At 41.0% G+C, this 19863-nt stretch overlaps 1 protein-coding gene across 12 annotated transcripts in view; it reads right to left on the bottom strand.

The window, feature by feature from the left end:
* CNTNAP3 (contactin associated protein family member 3) overlaps positions 1–19863 on the bottom strand; it is a 200310-nt gene that overhangs the window by 137547 nt on the left and 42900 nt on the right. For all 12 annotated transcript variants that reach the window (XM_084994548.1, XM_021072822.2, XM_021072824.2 and 9 more), the window contains exon 3: positions 13024–13217. In XM_084994548.1, coding sequence (XP_084850674.1) covers positions 13024–13217 — 194 coding nt within the window. The remainder of the gene's footprint in view (positions 1–13023; positions 13218–19863) is intronic.

The raw sequence follows: 19863 nt of genomic DNA, 5'->3' as shown, positions 1-19863 counted from the left end.
GAGTGATCACCTATAAGCCAAAGAACTCCAAGAATTCCTGACAGCAACGGGTTAAGAGAACAACCAGGAAGAGATTCTCCAGAGATCCGTGCCCCGCCCATGGCCCCGCCAAGACATCGATTTTGGACTTCTAGCCTCCAAAATATGAGAAAATAAAAGTTCTGTCATTTTAAGCTACCCATTTTCTAGCAACCCTAAGAAACAAATACAGGGATAGACCTAATTCCTTTCTGTTTAAAGGTGCCCAGAAGTGTTTGACAGGCAGGTTTTTCAAAAGACCCTGGATAATACTGTCAGGTTCCTTAAATAATGGATTAATTAATTAATTGACTAAATCTAAGGACAGAAAACTCATAGGCAATGTAATTCATTAACCATTTCACTTATTATCATTTGGAGATGTACAGATGAAAAAGTATCGCCACAGTAATTTTGCATTCCGATCTAAGGATATTTTTTGGTAACTCACATTTTCTCATAGTATATAGGAGATTTTCCTATGTCTGAATTTTCCCTCAGCGGGAACTTTAGCTAATAAAGCTTTTGCAGCAGCATACACAAGAGCTCCCCAAGGATCTCTTTTGATTGCTCATGTAATTTTTCTCTTCTCTCTCTTTTTAAAAAAGAAAGATCTTGAATCATTAAAATAGTCAAAGCTCTGAAAGGAAGAGAAGCCACTCAGGTTGAATGATGAAGAACATTAAAAAACACAAAAGAGAAGACAGGAGTTCAAATCCCAATAAGCTCCATTTGCCTAAGGCGCATCTAACGTGATTTATTTTGAATGTCTCTCTTTTGGCCATAGATGTGGTGTGAGGCTAAGTTCCCCTACTTCCATTACCTGCCCCTCTTCCTTCTTGCTCACAGCCCCTTCGAGAAAAATGCCCTGACTTTGGACTCTTTTTCAAAACTTGTCTTCCTTAGCTCTTAACTGATCCCTCCTCAGGGACACAGTGAAAGGTGGATTATGCCAATAAAATAAGCAAAAAGGTTCAAGCATTGCTCAAGATAATCAGAAGTATATGGCAGGAAGAGTCATGTGCTTCAGGTCTGGAGCCCACCCTATAGGTGTTTTCCCAGCATGCACTCCTGACCATGAACACAAACTTCTGTGATATAATTCCAGAGACCACATGTCCTTTTATACTCAATTTCCTTCAATTGAAATCGTACTTAGCTGTATCATCTATAAGTACATATTAGGAGTATGTTCACTGTGGAAATGGAAACTTAATTACCTGAAGGAAATTGAAGTCTAAATCCCCATTTGAGCTGAAAATCTCAAATAAGTAATTAGCATATTTTAATATTTTTATGTTTAAAAAAAGGCAGTATACATAGCACCATTTCTAACAACTAGCATATAGAGCTTACATTTGACATAATTAATATCAAAGGTATAATTTGGGGGAAAAGATCACCATAAAAGCAGCATGTAAAAGAAGACAATAACTGAAAGCATTCCAAATACTAGCATGGAGAGACTGAGTAACACCACACTTAGTTCGTAGTCATGCAGAAGAACATCTGGGAAACGGTGTAATAAGGAAAACAAATCTGACTATATGAGATGTTTCTTTTACTTTAACCTTTGTCTTCTATTGCTATTGTTTCCAGTTAAGAATGTTGCCTATAGCCTGAAATATACAGGATAGTCCATTCTCAAGGCTCTAACCTTTTAGGGTATAACACTTTTACATTCATATAGAGATCAAAAGTTGCAGAACAGAGAATAACTTTTATCTTGTTAGAGGTTTACAGGAACATCGTGACCTGACCTACGTGGACAGCTGCAAGAACAAAGGAACACTACACCAAGAAGTTTGCAACAACCAACCACACCACTCTGTCACCTTGCCTTTAAAAACGCTTTGTGAAACACTTCAAGGACTTTGGGGTTTGGAGAGCATAAGTCCCCTGACTCTTTGCATGGCCCTGCAGTACACCTTTCTCTGCTCTAGACTCCAGTGTTTCAGTATCGTTTGGCCTCATTGTTTGTCTGGCACATGAACTTGCTTTCAGTAACAATGGCACCATCTTGGAAGCGGTTCACACGGCAGATATGGCTTAGTAAATAGTGGGTCAGTTTCCCACGAGCCTCCCTAAGTGTTACAGGTGATCCAAAGGATCCAGGATAGATGATACTGCTTTCAGTGGGATGCTTTAGAGAATAAGAGCACCAATCTCGGGGGATTCACTGCTCTTACAGTGAGAAGATGCAAACCTGTTCCTTATCTGGGAGAGGCGGCCCATCATCTCTTAGGGTTGCCATTTCTCAAACGCACGCTGAGAGTGGCCTAGATAAAATGCAGCCAGAGTCTTGCATTTTTAGCCTACTCATCAAGAGAACACAGTCACTCATGGTCCATGTGGATTGTGTCTCCCCACATAACTTAAGGGTACTTCAGTGTGTACAGGAACAAATAAAAACACCATATAGGTGAAGACGAAGAAAAACTGGAAATGTAAAATGGTGCAGCCACGATCAAAAACAATATGAAGATTCCTCAAAAAAAAGTAAAAATGGAATTGCCGTAAGTTCCAGCAATTCCACTTTTGGGTATATGTCCAAAACAGTTGAAAGCAAGATCGTGAATAGATATTTGTACACCGATGCTTATCACAGCAATTATTCACAACAGACAAGAGATGGAAACAACCCAGGTATCCACAGATGACTAACTAGACATCTTCATCCATTCAAGCTGGCGTTACAGACACGGCAGACTGGGTGGTATGAACAACAGAAATGTATTGCTCACAGTTCTGGAGGTTGAAAGGCTGAGATCAGGGTCCCAATAAGGTTGGGGGGGGGCCCTTGTGGGTCTCAGAGTTTCCTTGTATCCTCATATGCTGGAAGGGGGTGAAGATCTCTCTGGAGCCTCTTTATAAACCACTAAGTCCTTTCTTAGTGGAAGACACAGGCATATCCCCAAAGCCCCACCTACTAATACTATCACCTTAAGGGGTTAGTATTTCAACATATGCATTCTGGTGGCATATAAATATTCAGACCACAGCTCTAGATAAACAAAATCTGGAATATATGTGCAATACAATATTATGTAGCTCTAGAAAGGAGGAAATTTTGTCATGTGCTATATAATATGGATAAACCTCGAGGACGTTATGCTATATAAAATAAACCATCACTACATGGCAAATGCTGTATGATTCCACTAATATGAAGTATTTAAAATAGTCAACATTGGAGTTCCCAGTGTGGCTCAGCAGAAACAAACCTGACTAGTATCCATGAAGACACAGGTTTGATCCCTGGCTTCGTTCAGTGGGTTAAAGATCCAGCGTTGCTTTGAGCTGTGACGCAGATCGCACAGGCAGCTCAGATCCGACATTGCTGTGGCTGTGGTGTAGGTTGGCAGCTATAGTTCCAAATAGACCCCTAGCCCAGGAACCTCCATATGCCATGGGGGCCTAAACACACACACACACACACACACACACACACATAGTCAAAAATCATTGAGACAGATAGATAGTAGAGAGGTGGTTGCCAAGAGCTGGAGGAGTGAGGAAGGAAATTTGTGTTTAATGGGCTTGAGTTTGTTTTATAAGACGAGAAAGTTCTAGAGATCTATTCTGTAATAACATGAATGTACTTAACACTACTGAACTGTACACTTAAAAATGGTAAGGATGGTAAATGCAATGTTATGCCTTTTACCACAATTTTTAAAACTTTTGAATTTCTTTTTTTTTTCTTTAATCCTTTTAAAACCTGGTATTTAGTTGAACAGCAACACATGCATGTAATTTAAAAATAGCATTCATTGCACATTCATTGCATATCTTTACCCAGAGGGGGGAAACACAATTAATAATTTATTGTGTATACTTCCAGAAATTGTCTCTATATATTTACATGCACCTATATGTACATGTTCATCTTGGAAATTGTTAATGGAAACTCAATACATACATCACTTCTATTGCTGTAAAAATGTTTCTTAAAGCTCATTATTAGTAAATGTATTGGATAATGCTGTACACATGAAACTTAAATGTTTTAAACCAGTGTGACCTCAAACAGATTAATGAATTAACTTAATCGTTTTCAAAGGAATGAATTCCATAGAATACTTCATAAAATGGAGAGTATCCTGATTTACTCATGCATTTATCTACGGGTAGAAAACTGGACCATGACCAGAAGCGATGCGCTTAATTTCCGTACAGGCACGTTCTGTGCACCTCTGAGGGTTCCTGTGGGACTAATTCCTACAAGTGGAATTGCTACTTGGTGTAGACCATACAGTGAGGGGACTTAAAAGCCTTGCTCCTTTCGGATTGCCATCTACAGAGCTCCAAATGATGGATGCTTTTGAACACTTTTACTTACTTTTATAGAAATCATCTTCCAAGACCTCGTGCCATTTTATGCTCCTATTAACACTATCTGAAAGTACCTGCTTTCCATCCTGTGTCATTTCGCTCATCTCCAACATGAATCCCCTCTACTGTGGTGAGGTGGTTCAAGACTGCTGGGGTTCAAATCCTTGGGACACCTCTCACCAGCTAGATTTGAGGCTAGTGAACTTGAACTCTTTTTGCCTTATCAGTAAACTGAGCTGTCATGAGGATGTTTAATAAATACGTATAAAGCATATGGAATAGAGCCTGGCATTAAGCACTCAGTACTCATTGGCTTAATTTTTTTTTCTTTTTCTTTTCTTTTGGGCTGTACCCACAGCAAGTAGAAGATCCTGGGTCAGGAATCGAAGCAGCACCACAGCAGCAATCTAAGCCACTGCAGTGAAAATGCTAGATCCTCAACCCACTGTGCCACAAGGAACTCCTAACATTTTTCTTTAAATCGATTCTCTTCTTAACTTTGGCTTTATGCTAAGTGGTATGTAATAATATCATAGATCAGATTGCAATATTTATGTTTTATTCTGAGAGTCATCAAATTAACTGCATAAATTTAAAACAAAAAGAAAGTTTTTCGAGGACATAATCTGAAAAGCACTGTCCTAGGCAAGAGTATTAACAAACGTTTTTGTGGAGTTCAAGGGTGAGAGGTTACACTGTATCACACTGATGCTCTAATTTGCATTTTTCCTACTGGATCCTTACATCACAACTTAAATAGATACAAAAAGGATTAAACCAAATGGCTGTGTGCCTTTGTAAATAGTTTTATTGGAACCCTGGCACACTGGTTCATTTGCATATTACCTGTGGCTACTTTTCACACAATAGCAGAGTTGAGTAGTCACAACAGACTGAGTGGTCTACAAAACCGAAAATATTTATTATGTGTGCCTTTAAAGAGAAGTTGGCTGTGCCCTGGTCTAAACCAATATATCTCTCAGTCTGAGATCTTTAAATATGCTTGGATGGCATCCAGCTTCTCAACTTGTGCCTTAACGTGCCTTAACGGCTCTGAAAGTTTGAGGTTTGTTGATCAAAAATTCTCATCCTCTCAGAGTTTTGAGACTGTGATATTAATATTCTTTAAAAATATACTCAAATCTTGTCATCCTCTTTTGCAAATTTTTTAAATTCATGATCGTTTTTGTCTATGCAAATTTATAAAATGTGGTCTGCATCAAAGACAGAAAATTGTTCTCACTGCAAGTGGCAGGGAAATGCACAGTGCATAAACCATAGGAGTTATCAAGGGCTGTGCACACAGTGGTGTGCTAACACTCCACCTCTACTGTGGGCCATTTTCTCAAGACCCCAATTAGGCTGGCCCCAGACCACTTGAACCTTTTATGTCAAAACCGTAGACCCAGTAAATTACCCCTGAAAAGCCTGAAGTACACTCCATAGTTGTGCACTCTGTATATTCACATTATATGTGCTGGTTGTGGAATATGCAGAGTTTGACTCCCATTCCCTATAAGACCTACTATTACCATAATAGCATTCTATGAAGCTGGGCTGTCTGCATTGCAATCACTAGGAAGAATTTCCATCAGCTCCTTCCTGGTGTGGACACTTCCCGAGGTGCCCTGCTTTCCACCGTCCTGAAACATGAAACATGATTCAGCAACATGTCTTTCCATTGAATGCGTTGCCTGAGCACCTTTTTTGTAAGAATTTAATTTTTCCATCATTTACTTTTCCTGCTTTAAAAAAAAAAGAATATTTTTTTGGAGTTCCCATCATGGTGCAGTGGTTAACGAATCCGACCAGGAACCATGAGATTGCGGGTTCCATCCCTGGCCTTGCTCAGTGGGTTAAGGATCCGGTGTTGCCATGAGCTGTGGTGTAGGTCACAAATGCAGCTTGGATCCCAATTTGCTATAGCTCTGGCGTAGGCCGGCGGCTATAGCTCTGATTCGACCCCTAGCCTGGGAACCTCCATATGCCACGGGAGCAGCCCAAGAAATGTCAAAAAAGACAAAAAAAGACAAAAAAGACAAAAAAAAAAAAAGAATATTTGTGTTCTCCCAAATAAATAAAAAATCTGCTTATAAAGCTGTTTCCCCCACAACTCTGCCATATGCTGTTCCTATTACTGTTTAAGATGTACCTTTTCCATAAAATATATCCTAATTTCCATATGTTTCTAATAATACCACCTCATTCTATGAAAAGTAAAGTTGCAATGTATAGGAGCATGGAGAAGGATAGTTTGGGATGAATAAAAAGCACAGCAATAAAAGTATGAAATGTTATTCTGAGGGAACAAATGGTGTTAGAATAGGGCCATGTAGTTGGAAGTAAGAAAATTAAACAACAAAGAAGAAAGGTTTTGGAACCTCAGAGCTGGATTAAAATCTCAGCTCCCAGATACTGTTTATTAGCCTGATAGTCCAAAAGTTACTTTCCTCAGTTTCAAGGGTGATGATGTCTGCTCCAGGGCTGTAATGAAGATTGGCGATAACATGCCTGACACTATGCTTGGCACAGAGAATACCCCTAAACATGGTAGCTATGAATTAATAGAAGTTAATCCAAGGAGGGGAGTTTGGGACTGGGAGTTTGGGACTGGCATATGTACACGGTAGTATATGGAATGACTGGCCAACCGGTATAGCACAGGGAACTCTACCCAGTATTTTGTGATAATCTATATGAGAAAAGAATCTGAAAAAGCACAGATGTGTGTACATGTATAACTGAACCATTTGTTGTACAGCGGAAATTATCACAACACTGTAAATCAACTATACTTCAATAAAAAATTTTTTTAAAAAGAAACAAATTGGGAGTTCCCATTGTGGCTTAGTGCATAACAAACTGACCACTGGCTTCTCTCTGTGGGTTAAGGATCTGGCATTGCCATGAGCTGCAGCATAGGTCGCAGATGTGGCTTGGATCCCATGTTGCTGTGGCTGTGGTGTAGGCCAGAAGCTGCAACTCTGATTTGACCCCTAGCCTGCGAACCTCTATATGCTGCAGGTGCAACCCTAAAAAAAAAAAAAAAAGGAAAGAAAGAAACAAAGAAACAAAGAAAGAAACAAAGAAACAAAGAAAGAAAGGACGCAATTTGTAATATGTTATTTATCTTGCTATATATTTAAAATTCCACTTGCCACCACATCCCTCCCTCCCAAAGTGATAACACATGGCAATTCAAATGAGCAAAATCATTACTTTTGCAAAGCAATGAAGTAGGTACAGAGGATATAGGGATAATCAAGCCATAGTTGCTGACTCCAGAATTGATGTGAAATAGGCAAGAGATGAATAAATTTAGAAAAAGAGAAGTAGTATGTGAGAGATGAAAATGAAAAGCCCTAGGAGTAGAAAAAGAAGGGAGTGTCTAGGCAATTTTTGTACAGAGCGAAGGGGATTTGAGTGAAGTTTTTCGGGTTGGGGAAGGTTCAACAGATGAAAGAAAGGATGTCCCAACACCCTCTGAAAGCAGGGACCCCTGGCCAGAGGCAACTGTTACCGGCTCTTGGGCCTCCAGGATCCCATCAGTTACTTTGTGGTTGCAGCTCAGAAGACTCATTCACTTTTCTGCCTCAACCTTTTCAGCTGCTCTTAGAGTTTTCTACAGATTAAATCCAATGGTTATCTCTGCTGTCACTGAGACCTGCAATGAAGGGCAAATGGGATCACCTCTCCCTTGGGTTCAATAGGGCATCATCCTTGTAAAACATTGTAGAAAAAAGTATTAAACCTCTTGGTACATTTAGACTTGGTGCTGAAAGCTTCCCATCACACAAGCAGCATCCCGTGGTTGCCTAAGCTTTAACTCAACTCCCCATCCAGTTTGAGGTCTGAGAAGAGCATCTTTTCTTTAACTAAATCTAACAACTCCTTTGGAGAAATTGGAACAGGGCTGGCACTCTGGGGAGATCTATCCTGACCTAATGGCTCTCAGAGCCCAGGAAGGGGAGACGCGAACACAAAATCCAATTGTGGTCCACAATGGTAAGTTCCATCAACAATTTGTCCATGGTACAAAGTCGCCGCCTCAAGGGAATCAATGCACTTGGCATGATGAGGTGGATGGTTAGAAGGGAGAGGGCCGTGTCCCCAACAAGGCCAGCTACATAGAGGAGATCGATACAGAATCACTGGAGCGTTTCTCCCATTCTGCTCAAAAGCAACCAATTTCAGAGCCAAACTTGAAATCGATGAGCCTGGAGAGCATATGATTCAGCCAGCCAAGGCAGACCCTGCACGCCCTTCTCTACAAACTCCTACATGATGTGGGGCTTGGCTCTGTGGAGTCATCAACTCATGAGCAATAAATGTATGAACCTCGACCTGAAATAAAACCAACAGATATTTAAATGACGGAATTAGCAAGAATCTCTGTCAAATAAATTTCTGCTCCTTCCACTCCACTCCCCGTCCTTAAAGAGCTTCACACTTAGCAGAGTCTCTGCTTCCTTACATTCAAACCCTCCTCCTTATCTCTGAGTCTGGTTTTCTTATTATGATTTGACACTGTTCTGATCCCTCTTTACTTTGAAACTACACTCAGTCACCTACGATCTTTCTATTTATACCAAGTGACCACAGTTGTTTTAAATCTGAATCCAATATTCTTTATTACGTTTTTTTTTATTCTGCAATAATTCAAGCATGTCCCCGCCCCCCCGCAAAAAAAAAAACAGATACACATGGACAGACAATCTAGATTTAACAAGGTAAATGTTATGCCATCTGTGCATCCATTCCTTCTCTTAAATAAATAAATCAGTGCAGATATAACACACAACCCCAACCTAACCCTCAGGCTTCCAATATTTCCTTGTCTTTTCTTTCATCCCACACACATCTTTGGGATCACCTTTGTTGCTCTCTTAGAATTCCAGGAGGTTGTTGTGAACCTTTCAATACAATATTAATTAGTCTCATTAATTAGTCTACTTGGTTTTCTAGGTTGGAAATTACCCAAAGAAGAACAAAGTTTCAAAAGATTTACCGTGCCTATTTTATTTTCATTTAAGGACTGACTGGTACATATTTTTTCAAGCCAAAAGAAATCTATTAAATAGAATTATTCATGCTAGAACTTACATTTATTTCAAGTAATTTCTTTTATTTTTCTCAGATTTATTATGCCAGCTTATCTTAGAAAATAAGATAAGGCCCTTTTTCACACAAAGGGCCTGCATTGGAGGAAAAATCCACTTAAATTCTAAGTTGTCAAGGCATTCTGAATAACAACTCCCATCTAAAATTCACAAGAGATATAACTTCTGAATTAGAGTTCTGATGAAGTTTTTTTTATTTTTTTCCAGTGGCCACACCCACAGCGTATGGGACTGAATCCAAGCCACAGCTGAGACCCTGAGACCTACGCTGCAGCTGAGGCAATGCTGGACGCTTTAACCCACTGCACCAGGCTGGGGATGGAATGGAACCCACACCTCCACAGTGCCTCAAGCTGCTGTAGTCGGATTCTTAACCCTCTGTGCCACAGTGGGAACTCCTGATGAGTTTTCAATATAAAGAATAAACCCCTAATGAATGCAGAGTGTATAGATTCAGGAAATATTACAGTTCTTACAAAAGGACTAACGTTAACCACTTGGTTGATATTTATTGATAACAATGAGAAGTCACCTAGGCTTCACACCACCAGGTTGGTGATGTCAGGGAGAAAGAGGGTGTCCTGCAGCCAAAGGGCAAGGAACTCAAAAATAAGAGAGAAAGAAAACACCTATATGGGACCTTCAAGGACCACTTAGCTGAGACCAAGGGCTACAGAGAAGCACAGAGCAGGGAGCTCAAAAAAAAAACATCCTGCCAGAAAGTAGATCCCACTCAGTCATTAATTCGGCAGATATTTACCAATTTTCTGCTCAAACTCAGGCACCGTGAAGTGCTGGGGATGCAGGCAGGGAAGGCAGAGTCTCTATTTAAGCCCACTCGGGAGAATGGGAAGCAGACTATTTCACCAGTCTTTACTGTATGATAAGATGGACAGGCTTGAGGGGGCTTCTGTACTCGCAAGCATGGTCTAGGGTTAATAACACCACAGTTCTTAACCCTACTTCCCCAGGGCTCTAAACCTTGAACAAACTGTCAGAAGGTGATGCTTAGATATGGTTTCCCTCCAACCTGCTTAAAAGCAGTTCTCAATCCAATGGAGTCAAAGGGAGCAAACATATAAAGCTAAGAATAAGCAGGAATTAACTGTTAGTTACCTTATTTTGCAAAACACTATTTCCCCCCTGAACAAAGTTTCTTTATATAAGTAGATGCATCGTTAAACTTCAACTTACTTTTTCTTAAGTAATGCTGCTCTTTCTTTCTTTCTTTCTTTGCTTTTTTTAGGGCCGCAGCCACAGCACATGCAGGTTCCCAGGCTAGGGGTCGAATCACAGCTACTACAGTTGCTTACACCACAGCCACAGCAATGCAGGACTGGAGCCACGTCTGCGACCTATACCACAGCTCACAGCAACGCCAGATCCTTAAACCCTCTGAGCGAGGTCAAGGATCGAACCCGCAACCTCATGGTTCCTAGTTGGATTCGTTTCCGCTGCACCACGACAGGAACTCCCCACCCTGACTTGGACTTGGTGTTCTTCAAATACGCACAACATTAATATCTACTTCTGAGCACAGCGGGGCAACCGCTTTTTTGGAAACTGTGTCAGCCAGCCCTAAAATCACTCGCAAGTTCCCTCCCATTTTGTTCAATTAGCATGAGGTAACTAACTAGTTCTTCTTGATTCAATTTACATCAACATTTATTGACAAACTGATAAAAGCTCCAGAGATTAATAGTAATAATAATAAGTGGACCACAATCTATTAAGTTATAGTAAGTAACAGAGTTCTAAGGAGATTCAAATAAGAACAATTTGTTTACCCAAAGAATACTATCACTCTGTTGCCTTATAAAAAGGCATTCTTTTTTTTTTTTTTTTTTTTGTCTTTTTGCCATTTCTTGGGCCGCGGCATATGGAGGTTCCCAGGCTAGGGGTTGAATCGGAGCTGTAGCTGCCAGCCTACGCCAGAGCCACAGCAACACTGCTGGATCCGAGTCGTGTCTGCAACCTACACCACAGCTCACGGCAACGCCGGATCCTTAACCCACTGAGCAAGGGCAGGGACCGAACCCGCAACCTCATGGTTCCTAGTCGGATTCGCCAACCACTGCGCCACGACGGGAACTCCCTTATAGGCATTCTATGTGCTAAAACATTACCATTTTTTAGCTGACTCTTTTCCTCTTATAATGACAATTAAGAAAAAAAAATTTAATTACACACATCCTTAGCCTAAATTAAATGGAAGATATACTGTATATTTTTTTATTTTGATAAAATACACGTAACATGAAGTTTACCCCTTTAGCCATTTTTAAGTGTACAATTCTATAACATCAACATTCACATTGTTGTGCAACCGTCACTACTCTCCATCTTCAGAACTTTCAACTTCTCTTTTGTTTGTTTGTTTGCTTTTTAGGGCCACACCCACAGCATATGGAGTTTCCCAGGCTAGGGGTCTGATAGGAGTTGTAGCCACCGGCCTATGCTACAGCAACAGCAACGCGGGATCCGAGCCGCATCTGTGACCTACACCACAGCTCACGGCAACACCGGATCCTTAACCCACTGAGCCAGGCCAGGGATGCGAACCGGCAACCTCATGGTTCTTAGTCGGATTTGTTTCCGCTGAGCCAGAAGGGGAACTCCAGAACTTTCAACTTCTCAAACTGACGCTCGGTCTCCCTTAAACAACACTCACGGTCCATTCCTCCCTTCCCCCAGCTCCTGGCAGCCATCTAATAACAAGAACAAAGTAATTTCTTCTCCACCTGACAAGTCTCCAGGCCACCTCCTCCACTAGCTGTCCCATCAGCCAGCTGCAAACCCTGTACAGATCTTTACAACACTCTACTCTTAGAGTTTCTCATTCACAGCAGACCATGATCTTTAAATAACATGAAATGCTAACTCTATACTGGAGTGCATATATTTAAATATCCAAAAAGTGAAACCAACAAAATGTAATTCCCCTAAAAGGAACATGGATGTGTAATCAGAAGCAGAAACTATGTCACTGACGTAAATTAATTTAAAGTAGTTCTGATTCCAAAAGATCCTAGGGACCTATGGCCCATGAATTACAAGAGGTGCCATGGTACCCAAGTTCCTTGTGGAGCAAGAACTCAACGCATGCCTCATTGAGTCCTCTATAGAAAGACTGTCTATTACATCTATTTCTAAATGTTCAGGGTCCTTCAGAAATTTCACTCTGTCGGAGGCCCTAGAGAAAATGAATTTGTTTTACTAAAAAATGCTGAGGCAATACAAACCTCTGTGTTTGTTATTAAACACAAATAAAGTAGTTTGTATGTGACTTATTTACTCCTCATTGAAAGGAATAATGGGAAGACATTTTCAATATCTCACTACATTATATAAAACTTGTTTTTTACTCCTTTCAAAAATTATACATGGACAGTATATTCTGGAATATTGCATGGGGCTCACATTTGATGGAAACATTTTCAAGTAATTTAGGAGGCTCTATTTTCATACTTGATCTGATAAATTTGTAGTAACATGTAGCAACAGGCATCATTCATACTCTGACAGATATCTTTTCAATCAATGCACATACCCAGATGCTCTCCTCTCGCCGATATTGCTTCCAGTTCCTCCCACCATCGCTGAACATCAGAAGGTAGCTGGTCACCCAGTCAGAGCTCCCATATCCTCCCTGGGTGGCCACAGCTGTGACCTCCATCCTCTCTCCAAGGTCAATCTGCAGCCACTGGTATTTGTTTGATACAAGTGGAGACCAGCCACCAGCTCCTTTACAGTGAATAGAAATAAGAAAAACAATAAAGAGAGAGAAATCTTTGCAATCTGTATTAACCTGTAAGAATGAGACCATTAAAAAAAACTATGAAAATCAGTTTCACACTTAGCATTACATAATGCCTCATAATCACAGACACATATACATGCACACACATACACACATACAAAATAAAAACACAGGTCAAGCATAAATGGATGAAGCCTATATTAACTATTTTGTTTCTTAGCTCATATCTCTTGACTGTTTAGTGTCCAGGGGTCCCACTAAGAGAAAGTGCTATCGCATCAGTGCTTGGAACTAATATCTTTATTGGCTTTATAGCTGACTTTCCCTTTGCTATACATAAAGGAAAATATTCAACTAGAAAACCTTAATTCTGGAAATACAGTGCTGAATGCTGGAATACCAAAGATGGCTATGGCATAGTTCTACACTCAAGCTGCTTAGAGACACATAGAAGAAGCAGATATTTCAGACTAATTTGAAATGCACTGTGGGAGTGGTGGAGGTGGAAGTGATTTTTGTGGAGGGAGGGACAGTTGTAACAGGGCAGTAGGGGAGTTTCCGTTGTGGTGCAGTGGAAATGAATCTAGTATCCATGAGGATGCGGGTTCAATCCCTGTTGTCATTTACTGGGTCAGGGATCCAGCGTTGCCATGAAAGGTGGTATAGGCTGCAGATCCCATGTCGCTGTAGCTATGGTGTAGACTTGCAGCTGTAGCTCGGATTCAACCCCTAGCCTGGGAACTTCCATATGCCATGTGTGCAGCCTTAAAAACTAAAACAACAAAAACAAAAAAGCCAAAAAAAATTATGCAAAAAAAATAATAAAAGGGCAGTGTGTGACGGGGATGGCGGTGAGAGAGAACAAAGGGAAACTGACTGGTAAGGAGTTTCTCAAGTATTCAAGACAACAGGTGCAGAGTAGAAATTACTGTGCTTTCTTTTATCCAGTGCCTGTGAGAAATGAAAGAATTAGGGATACCTGAGAGTGTTTATTGTTATGTTTTGCTCTTACAGATTAATAGAAACATGCATTTTGAATTTGAATTTAGATGTCATATTACATTTTCTGAATTTACATTAGTATGCAGTATAAAAATTGGAAATAAGTTTGGAATGCATTGCGGAGCTGATATTTGGCTAATTAGCCATGTCTAGAAAAAATAGTGCCATGTAAACAATCCCTAACATGAAAAAACTAGTTTAAAAAATTTTCCCCATTGTTCTGACACCTAATATTGAAACTGACAGCACTAATGGACTAAACCCAGCCTAGACCCAGTTGGGGACTTGAACCCATGTGCTGGGACTCAAACCCAGCTTAAACCCAGACTGGGACTTGAACCCAAGGTTTTAAATTGGAATCACTCACCCTGAGTCTGGACTCACTGAGGTTCAGGTTCTTCATGCCTCGGTGCAGAAGGAATTCAGCGAGAGACAAAGTGAGAGGCAAGAAATAGATTTATTAGGGTAGGGCATTTGTGAGAGATGCAAGCGGGCAGGCAAGGAAGCTCTGCCCTGAGGATCCAGTGGGCTAAGGGTTTATCCTCCAAGGGGAGTGGGATCTGGAAAAGCCCGCTCTTCCTTTCTGGGAGTAGCAGCTCCTCCTTGGGATCTGGTGAGGAGTGTATTCAAATCCGCAGAAGGGTGGTCCTCACACACTGCCCTGGGTCTGATCTGAATGTAGGCATCACCCCACCCCCACCCAAGGACCTGAGGCAATTCTCACACCTCCACTAGTCCCGCAAGCCTGCCTGGTTCTGATGGCGTTTTTTTTTTTTTTTTCCCCCCCCCCCCCCCCGCAGCATGTGGAGGTTCCCAGGCTAGGGGTCTAATCAGAGCTGTAGCCAGCAGCCTACACCAGAGCCACAGCAACATGGGATCCGAGCCGCATCTGCAACCTAACCACAGCTCACGGCAACACTGGATCTTAACCCACTGAGCGAGGCCAGGGATCGAATCCGCAAGCAACCTCACGGTTCCTAGTAGGATTCGTTAACCACTGAGCCACGATGGGAACTCTTTGATGGCTTTTTTGAGCAATTTATTAACTTACAGTGATCTCCCGAAGTCCCCTAGATTTCTTTCTCTATCTATAATCCTTTACTGGGACTTCTACAACCACCTGTGCCTACTCCATCCCTATCAATATGAGGCTCTCATAATAAGGTCTAATAATTTAGACAAGATTTATTACTTTCTTATTAGGAGCTATTATTGAAATCCACATTCTGTTTACTAAAGCGATTATGACCAAGTAGATGTCAGGAGGTGTGTGACACAGTTACAAGTTAGCTGGAAGGGAAGTGGGAGTGAGGCATTTACATCAGGGTATGGAGGTGTCACTAGCAAGTGGGCACATCTGTTGCTTCACTATGTCCTGCATTAATTGCACTACATGTATAACCTTTAAAATCTAAAGCTTACAATTTCTTTAAAAGCCAGATTCTTTCTAAGAGTTCCTCATTTCCTGCGGGATACCTCTGTGCAACTATTCCAAATTCTCCTCTCAAGGTACCACCAACACAATATTTTTTCTTTGATGCAGAATCTTAAATATGCTACAATTTGATTGTTCAGCAAAGTATTTTCTTAACTTTTTATTTTGAAATAATTTTCAAATTCCAAGACTTGCAAAGAGGGAATAGGGAATTCCTGTCTACTTTTTCTTATTTGAGATTTTATATTAGAAGTGCTCACTATGGTTAAATTACATTTAGTTCTAAGTATAATAAATCACCCTTACTAAAAAAAATACTTGGAAATTTTTATATCAAAAATAGAGTTGGGTAAAACTGCCAGGTATTTTTTTTTTTTATTTTATTTTTTGTCTTTTTGCCATTTCTTGGGCCGTTCCCTCGGCATATGGAGGTTCCCAGGCTAGGGGTCGAATCGGAGCTGCAGCCACCGGCCTACACCACAGCCACAGCCACGTGGGATCCAAGCCTCGTCTACGACCCACACCGCAGCTCACAGCAATGCCGGATCCTTAACCCACTGAGCAAGGCCAGGGATTGAACCCGCAACCTCTTGGTTCCTAGTCGGATTCGCTAACCACTGCGCCATGATGGGAACTCCCAGGTATTTCAAAAGACGTCTTCATTTCAAGGACTGGGGGGACTTGAACTGCCTTGTAGGAATTGGGGATATGGATAGAGCAGGTATATACTACAGAAAGATTTGGTTGCTAAAATACCACCCTGAGTTTGATTAGAAGGGAGTAGGTCTGGCTTCTCAGGGAAAAATCACTACTTAACAGTGTCAGGCTCTCAGGAAAAACTACACCATCATCAGGCCTTGGCAGGCTTTATCTTAAAAGAAGTGGTTTGGCCATGTAGGCACTGGAAAATTTCTATCAACTTTTTACCCAATGTCTTCGAATCTTAGTATCAGACATCATCATGGTACTTTGATCAAAACCAGGATATTAACACTGGCACAATGTTAACAAGATAACAAAATGACAAACTTTGGTTGCCTCAAGTTTTTCTAGTAACTCCTTTTTTCTGTTCCAGGATTCTACCCAAGATCCCACATTTAATCACCGTGTCTTGGCATTGTCCAACCCAGGACAGATTCTCAGTCTTTCTTCATCCTTAATAACAACGTGGGTCATCCTTCAACACCTTCCTGCCTACTTCTACTGATTTGTGTAAAGGTCCCACCTAATGTTTGCTGAGTGGGAAATTCTTCTGTGTTCTAGCTAAGGGTCCCAAGTAACATTACTCTGCAACTGCTTGTAATTTACATCATTGCCAAAAGCACTCAGAAATTAGGTGTTGGCGTTTAGCTGATCATTTAAATGTAGAGGGCAACATTTTAAATTTTATATGAATCAGTTTAAACCTCTGAGAAACTGCTAAACACCCTATATTCTGGCTCATATTCATTAGGAGTAAAGTTCTAAAGAATGTACTGATGAAGCACTTTCTTTTTTTTTTTTTTTACATTTCACTATCTTTCTCTTATTTTTCATCTCTCTTGAAGCCAAGAGGTATCTTTAACGTGGGGCCCCATATGTACAGAAGCACAACAGAGTAAAAAAGTATCAGCGAGTTTCCAACACGTTGTCTTGGAACCAGCCTCTCCCACAGATGCAACTACATCTCTGTCAACCAGCCTCTACCATCTGCAGGTAATCGACCTTGAATATTTCACATTCCTTACCTGTGGTGAGGAGGTGCTACTTGTATGCAAATTAAGCTATTTGATTAAGTAGGTACTCTGATAAAGTAATGAAACTTCAGAATCCCCTGGGCTACAGGGCAATTCATTTCAGCAGGATAACACAGCCACAGGGTAATCCCCAGACCCCTGCAGGGCAATGATGTGAGTTACTGCAAATTTGCTCCTGCACCGAGTCCACCCAGGTATATGCTTCTTTTTCTAAGGACTGGAAAGAGTGGGAAATACACATGCACAACCTGAGGACTGTTTAGTGACCAGTAAGAGAGACTACCGGTCTGTCATGGAAAACAAAACAAAATACAGTAAAGCAACCTTACACTGGATGCGCTTGAGTGTGCACTTGAGTATAGCTGCCCCACGAGCCAGCAGCACAGAGCAGCGGTTCTTAAACCGATCAGCCCACATTATTAAATGCTGGCAAATCTTCAGTAAACTCCATGTGGGAACCACACCCCCTGAAATAGAGTCCAGAGGTTTGTGATTACTATTCAGGAGGCTCCAGTGCTTAACAGCTAACTACAAGAAAGTCACTTGCCTCCCCCTACCCCCACCCTAACCCAGTTCTGCTGCTGCCCACACGATAGATGGTGGTTCTCCACTGTCACCCTCCCCTCTTCTGCCTCAACCCCTTAGCTGAAGAAACTGTCACACTTTATACAAAGGAAAACTATAATCCAGAGGGTCCAACTTGCATAGAACAAGTTCCAGAGCTTAGGACACTGAACACAAAACATCTCTCCCACTCCTAAGCAAAGGTATGCTTTGCTTTAAGGCTGCAATGAAAATGCAACAAGATATATTAGAGTATCTAGTTCTTTTCCTCCCCTAAATGGTCAACAGTCATTGTGAAAGAGGGATCACACCAAGGCTTTGCCGTGTCAATGAAAATAATCAATAAACAATCAGTAATAAGAACAGAAAGGAGTTTACTGGGGCCAAACTGAGGATGATCCTGGAAGCCCGCTGCCCAATTGCTCTGAGAAGCTGCTCCAGAGAGGCAGGGTTTTCAGTGCAGCTTTATTTCTGTCAAGGATACATTTCTTCAAGTTTAAAAAAAAAAAAAAAAAAAAAAAAAAAACGTGCAGCACATACACGTCTAGTCAGCATGGCCTTGGTACCTAGGAAGGGAGTCTTAGTCTTATCATCAAAGGAGAACGGGCATTGGCGTCCCAGGAAGAGAGGCATTTAATCTTTATTTTTAACAGGGTCATTCTTTATTTCTGGTCAATTTGCCCTTCTCTTTAATAATTAAAGTGGCTGGACAATGCATATTTGATAAGCCACAAACAGGCTTTTTTAGTTAATACAAAATGCAAGTTAACTCATGGATAAGCTGGAATGACTTCCCTATATTTCTTTTTTTTTAATTACTCAATGAATTTTATTACATTCGTAGTTGTACAATGATCATCACAACCCAATTTTATAGCATTTCCATCCCAAACCCTCAGTGCATCCCCCTACCCCCCAACCTGTCTCATTTGGAAGCCATAAATTTTTCAGTCTGTGAGTCAGTATCTGTTCTGCAAAGAAGTTCATTGTGCCCTTTTTTTAGATTCCACATGTCAGTGACAGAATTTGATGTTGGTGTCTCACCATCTGACTGACTTCACCTAGCATGATAATTTCTAGGTCCATCCATGTTGCTGCAAATGCTGTTATTTCTTTCCATTTAATGGCTGAGTAATATTCCATTGTGTATATGGACCACGTCTTCTGGATCCACTCCTCTGTGATGGACATTTAGGTTGCCTCCATGTCATGGCTATTGTATATGGTGCTGCAATGATTCCCTACATTTCAAAATGTGAAAGTTTCTTTTATCAGCAGTGATTGCATTACTGATTGCCCTGTTGCCTAACACTTTATACTAAAGGAGAGAAAATGCATAAATCCAAAACTTGCCATAAGCATGTGATGCACTGACCACCATCCCACATGTTCCAAGGGTGACCTCACAATTCCTCCTCGAGCCAGTAAGTGGGACAGGCATTCTAGTCTCTGCTTTGCAGACAAGGGAAAAAACTATCATTTTAGGTTCTAGGAAGGATGTTTTACTAAAGCTTAATGGCCTTTTCATTCTCTGCTCCGTTTATGAACATATCCATGTGATTTATCAGTTATTCAGTATTGTTGGCTTATCAATAACCAACATATTGGCAGATATCTTGGAAGATTTCTGTCTCTGGTTATTCCTGGGTGATTGCTTCCCCCACCTTTATAGGCTCAGACACAGGCAGGGACTCGTGTCCTTGGGGAGAGGAAAGGTTGAACAGGAAACTCTCAGCTGGGGCCTTAATTACTCTGGCCACTAATCAAGCTGACAATGACTCCTGCTTCTGGTGGCCACAGGGCACACACTGTCATAAACAGTGTCATCAGCTTGGTGCAGTGAGGGAAATTACCCTGAGGTGAAAAGGAAAACCAGCTCATGCCTTCTTCAAG

This window comes from Sus scrofa, chromosome 14 (assembly GCF_054392235.1).
Source record: "Sus scrofa isolate SSC_HxYL_T2T_F1_AM1 chromosome 14, Sscrofa_HxYL_maternal_Yorkshire_Landrace_v2.0, whole genome shotgun sequence".
NCBI lineage: Eukaryota > Metazoa > Chordata > Mammalia > Artiodactyla > Suidae > Sus > Sus scrofa.
The sequence above is the reverse complement of the archived record's forward strand: the minus strand, read 5'-3'. Positions and strand labels throughout refer to the sequence as shown.